The 5512-nt window shown below is 35.0% G+C and overlaps 1 protein-coding gene across 1 annotated transcript; it reads left to right on the top strand.

Moving 5' to 3' along the window:
* Positions 1-4190: 4190 nt before the first annotated feature.
* On the top strand, positions 4191-5135 carry LOC103608114 (olfactory receptor 2B2-like). The gene has a single exon (XM_008592560.1). It carries the CDS (start codon positions 4191-4193, stop codon positions 5133-5135), a length of 945 nt encoding a protein of 314 aa, XP_008590782.1.
* Positions 5136-5512: the final 377 nt, after the last annotated feature.

Below are 5512 nucleotides of genomic sequence, written 5' to 3'. Positions count from 1 at the left end.
TTCATGAGGTGAGGCAAAGGAAGTACTTAGTGGTAGAACTATAAAGTAAAATTGTTTACAAATTTTAAAAGGTTGATTCTACAAGTCACATACATTTTTGTTTGAGAGAAGAACAATGGGATTATGAAAAGTGCACTGATGTAGGATTCAAAATGTTAAATTATTCAAATCTTTGCTTCTTAATTAACTAGATCTATGAACTTGGGAAAGTCCTATTAACCTATTGGTGCCTGAGTTTCCTCTCTTTTATTATTAAAAAAAATCATTCTTACTTTACAGGCTTATAATAATGGTAACAAAACAAGCATACATGTGAGAATGATTGTGTGTGTGTGTGTATATATATATATATATATATGAAAGCAATTATATATATTAAATTTAGATTTATGGAAGACGAGATAAGCATTCTGGTATTTGCAAATCCTTGTTATACACTATTTTATTAAGAGGAGAGCTATGGGAAAATAGAAGTGTTACTATTCATGTCATTTACCTTTGGAAACTTGCATTTTCATTTAAATATTCTAGGTGTGCCTTTTTTTTACCACTTTATTAGATTGAAACTTATATTTGTGAATATTAAGGTATTGATTATGTGTTGAAGCCAATTTTTATATTTCTATAATAATTCTCTAATCAACTGGCAATGATATCTATCCCATTTCTTTGGGAATATAATACAGAACATACTCATGTTTCTAAGGCGTTATTCCTAAAGACTTGCTACCCCAGGATGAGAAATGGGAGAAGAAACAAATTGTATAAGACTAGTTTGAAATGAAGAGTGGCATTACAGAGATAAGAAATGATAGGGTTTACAAAAAGAGAAGTCTCAAGAAAATAATCAACTTAATTTTCCATGGAAGGTCACAGGCACCTGGAAATTTCTAGAATCATTTCTATATAATTTTATCGTGTGAGTAGTCCTAATACTGCAGCTACTGCTTATATTCCTCTTTGTATTATATATCATACTGTACAGTGTTTTTCTTTAATGTGCAAAGCAAATTTACATTCAATTCTCATAAAAGTACTATGGAGTTATATGCAAGTATTTTGATTCTCATTATCTAGTTGAAAATAATGAGTTACAAGCATGTGAAGTGACATATTCAAAGCACATTGATTTTTAGTAAGTAAAATAAATGTATTTATTGGTTGATTAGTTACATTAATTTGAGAATTGGCAATAAAACCCTAAAAATGTTTAAGAGTAAAATAGGGCATATTTTAACTCTGTGTTGGCCTCTTGGGCTTGGAATGGAAAAATAAATGATGTATTTGGGTTCAGTTGTGACAAAATACCAGTGAAACTGGTGAGGTCATAGGTGAAAAGACATGATGATATCAAGCTGCTATTGTAATATAACATATCAGAACACCAAAGGAAAGAGTTTTATTGTTGCTTGTTTCAACTAGCTTCAAACTAATTAAAATGTAGTGAGTACATATTGTATTTAATATATACTCTTACTTCTGCAATTCACATGCTAACTCTTGGAGAGTTTACAACCCATCTAGTCAGGAAAACAGGCCAAGCACAGAAAAGAAAATCTCTCTCTATATATATATATGTATAAAATATATATATTTATGTACATATATATGCTTGCATGTGTATATATATTTAATAAAATGTGGAGTATATCATAAGGAAATTATAAAGGGCTCTGGGGGATCAGTAAAGTAGAAGAGCAAGAAATACTTAAGAAAGTTTTTGTACTTGAGATAATCCTTGCAGGATGGACAGCAACAGTGCAGTTTCATATCAGCATAAACACAAGGGAGAAAGTAGAAATTTTGCTAAATTAGTGTACATGTGTGCATGGCACAAGCAGTTATTATATGAGGCCTTGAGTCTAAGGCTGCATTTTAATATAATGTGTTATAATATAGAGAGCCACTGAAGAATGCTGAGCTGAGATGTAAATGATTAAATTTGAACCAAGGAAAGACTGTTCTCCAAACAAGCTCAGATTCTTTGAAGATGAGAGTAATTGTAAGCAGGGACACAAGTTTAAAAAGTAGAGGTCATGAAATATTTGTGCCTGCTTTAATGTTTTTAGATAGATATAGATTTAATGGATATATAGGAAAGACAATGTTAAAGAAGAATTGGTCCACTTGACAACTTGAATGACACATAGGCAATTACAATTCAATCTGGCCAGTTACTCACTCGGTAGAGCATGGTGCAGATAACATTAAGGTCAAGGATTTGGATCCCCATAGTGGCCAGCCACCAAAAAAAAAAACCCACAAAACAAAAAACAAAGAGAATAATTACCTTTTGCTTGCCCCCAAAATTGTGATTCTATAAAACGAAGATATTAGAGTGCAAATGGTGGAAAATGAGCTCAGTTTGGGATTTAGTAATTCAGAAGTTTGGCTGTGAAACTAAACTTTCTCCTTATTGTTTCTCCCTGTCACTCATTCCACCCAAATTGTCTAATTCCATAATTAAATGACACCAGCTTAAAAAAGTAGACCTGGCCAACTAAGTCCACTAATCCTACTAAGTTAGAATCACAAGAAGAATATGATGGATCAATTAAGAAGATCAGAAAAATAATCAGAGGATTCTGAGCTGATTTCCTAGCAGTCAGATCATGTTTGTTTATTGTTTACTACAAATATCACTACACACTGTGTAGAGATGCAAAAAATGAAGACAAGTACAATCTGTATGTTTGGGAGTTAGTAATTAGGTACATAAATAATAATTGTTAATAGTTATTGAATTATTAGTATATGACAAGAACTAAGCTATGTTTGCAATTTACATAATATCACTTAATCTGTATATTAAGGTGGGTATAATTATGCTCATTTTAAAGATGAGAAAATTGATTGATGCACGAAAAGGTTAAATAACATCTCCGAAGTCACACAGCTACCAAATGAAATGACTGGAGAAAGCAACTAGAGAAAATACAAGGCAAATTTACTAAAATATGAGTCAAATCAAAAAGAAACTTAGAATTGTACAGAATGGAAAAATTGGCCATTGGAGTTATTCTTCAGAAATTATATAATAAAGGAATTGTGTGATTTGGATGGGGAAAGAGCAGGATAAAGGCAACTTAGGTGGTAGAGATAGTATAAGTAATGAGAAGACATGAGAATAAAGAAGGAAGAGAGGGGAAATGATTAAGTTTGTATGTGTGGATGACAATCCTCAGGGATTAGAAATTCATATACAGAGATCCAAACATTTGAATTCTTTCTGGTGATTTCTTGCAGACGTTAAAATTTTATCAAATTTATCCAGATTTTTTTGAGTAGCATTTTCACAGCAAGCAAGTTTCTAAGGTCTAATTGTTTTTTGTGTATGTTATCTTGTTTGAACTTTTTGTTTTTTCCCTTTTTGAATTCTTTCTGGTGATTTCTTGCAGACGTTAAAATTTTATCAAATTTATCCAGATTTTGTTGAGTAGCATTTTCACAGCAAGCAAATTTCTAAGGTCTAATTGTTTTTTGTGTATGTTATCTTGTTTGAACTTTTTGTTTTTTCCCTTTATTTTTAAATTTTCTGAGTAGGACCAGTATGAAAGCTTGAAAGGGGTACAAAGAGGCCTAACACTCCACCCTCTCATCATGCAGATTTTGTGAAGAGCTCCAGTTCCCATGATGTTTCTGACGAGGGTCAGTGTGAAGAAGAGGAACATGACAAGACCCCTTGGCTCTGCCTCAGTGGCAGATCCACCTGCCGTCTTCACGGTGTTCTTTGTTCTGCCTATTTTGGGAAAGCTCTGCCTTTTCCCAATCTGTTCGAATCTACATTCTGTTGTCACCATTAAATATCTATGACAATGTAGCATTAATGGAAGTACTTTTAAACATTTTAGAAGAAAGGATTTCAAAATCCAAAGGGAGTGAGTAGCTAACCAGAAGACACCCATTAAATAAGCAAAATTTCCCAACTATGTTGCTGATGCTCTATTTTTTCCTTTCTCAGCAGTCTTTCAATATTACTCTGACCTTGTTAACTCAATATTTTACCATAAATGATGAAACTACATCATTTTAGTGCAATCAGGATATAGATGCAGATTACAGCAAAAATGAGAATTTCATCTCAGCATCTCTGGTATCTAATTGTCAGTGGCTTCCTCCTACCATGGATACCCATTCCTAATAGTGGGTATTTAGAGGTCTCGGCTGGCATTTCACCTATCAGTGCTAATATGTGGATCGACAATCAGAGCTCGCTCAATGATTTTATCTTATTGGGATTTTCTGACCGTCCCTGGCTAGAGACACCGCTCTTTGTAATCTTTCTGGTGGCCTACCTCTTTGCCCTATTTGGAAATATCTCCATTATATTAGTTTCCCGACTGGATCCTCAGCTTGACAGTCCCATGTACTTTTTTGTCTCAAATCTATCCCTTCTGGACCTCTCCTATACTACGAGCACTGTCCCACAGATGCTAGTCAACCTTAGGGGACCAGAAAAGACCATTAGCTACGGAGGTTGTGTTGCCCAGCTCTATATTTTTTTGGCCTTGGGTTCCACTGAATGTATACTTCTGGCCATCATGGCCTTCGACCGTTATGCTGCCATTTGCAAGCCTCTTCACTACCCAGTCATCATGAACCAGAGACGCTGTATTCACATGGCCATTGGAACCTGGCTTAGTGGTTTTGCTAACTCCATTGTCCAGTCCACTCTCACGGTGGTGGCCCCAAGATGTGGACAAAGGGTGATGGACCATTTCTTCTGTGAAGTTCCTGCCCTTTTGAAACTAGCTTGTATTGATACTCATGTGAATGAAGCTGAGCTCAGCGTTCTAGGGGCTTTGCTACTCCTGGTGCCGCTCACTCTCATCCTGGGCACTTACGTGTTCATTGCTCAGGCAGTAATGAGAATTCGCTCTGCTGAAAGTCGCTGGAAGGCCTTCAATACTTGTGCTTCACATTTGCTGGTCGTCTCCCTCTTCTACTTTACAGCCATCAGTATGTATGTCCAGCCTCCCTCCAGCTATTCTCATGACAGAGGGAAGATCATGGCTCTTTTCTATGGCATTGTCACACCTACCCTCAACCCATTCATCTATACATTGAGAAACAAGGATGTGAAAGCTGCTCTGAGAAGGGCATTGACTAAAGAGTTTTGGGTCAAGACAAGATGATCTCTGAAAAGAAGATCTAACAAAGAAGGATGGATAGTGTGTCAAATGGCACAAACTTCTCAAATGGAACAGGACCAAGAAAGAAACAATCAACTCCTGGCAAAGTCTACATAACGCTCACCACTTACAAAAATATCAGCTTCACAATATTGAATTCCACTAAGTCAATGTCTCTTTTCTCCCTTATCCTAACTACTAGTTAATCAAGTTTCAGGGAGAAAAATGGTGTAATATCTACAGAAAAAGATATTTAGAAAGTTTAGAAAACATATTTAGCATAAACTGTTTATAAATGAATCCCAAGAAATTAGAAATGATACCATATTTTAGAAAACCATGCTAGTACTATCCTCAGTTAATTTTAATCAACCTGCATT

This window comes from Galeopterus variegatus, unplaced genomic scaffold (assembly GCF_000696425.1).
Source record: "Galeopterus variegatus unplaced genomic scaffold, G_variegatus-3.0.2 Scaffold8029, whole genome shotgun sequence".
NCBI lineage: Eukaryota > Metazoa > Chordata > Mammalia > Dermoptera > Cynocephalidae > Galeopterus > Galeopterus variegatus.
This window is presented reverse-complemented; position numbering and strand designations above follow the sequence as displayed.

What these genes read in the sequence shown, in the direction of transcription:
- LOC103608114 (XM_008592560.1), top strand. Translation starts at nt 4,191, where the DNA reads ATGTGGATCGACAATCAGAGCTCGCTCAATGATTTTATCTTATTGGGA.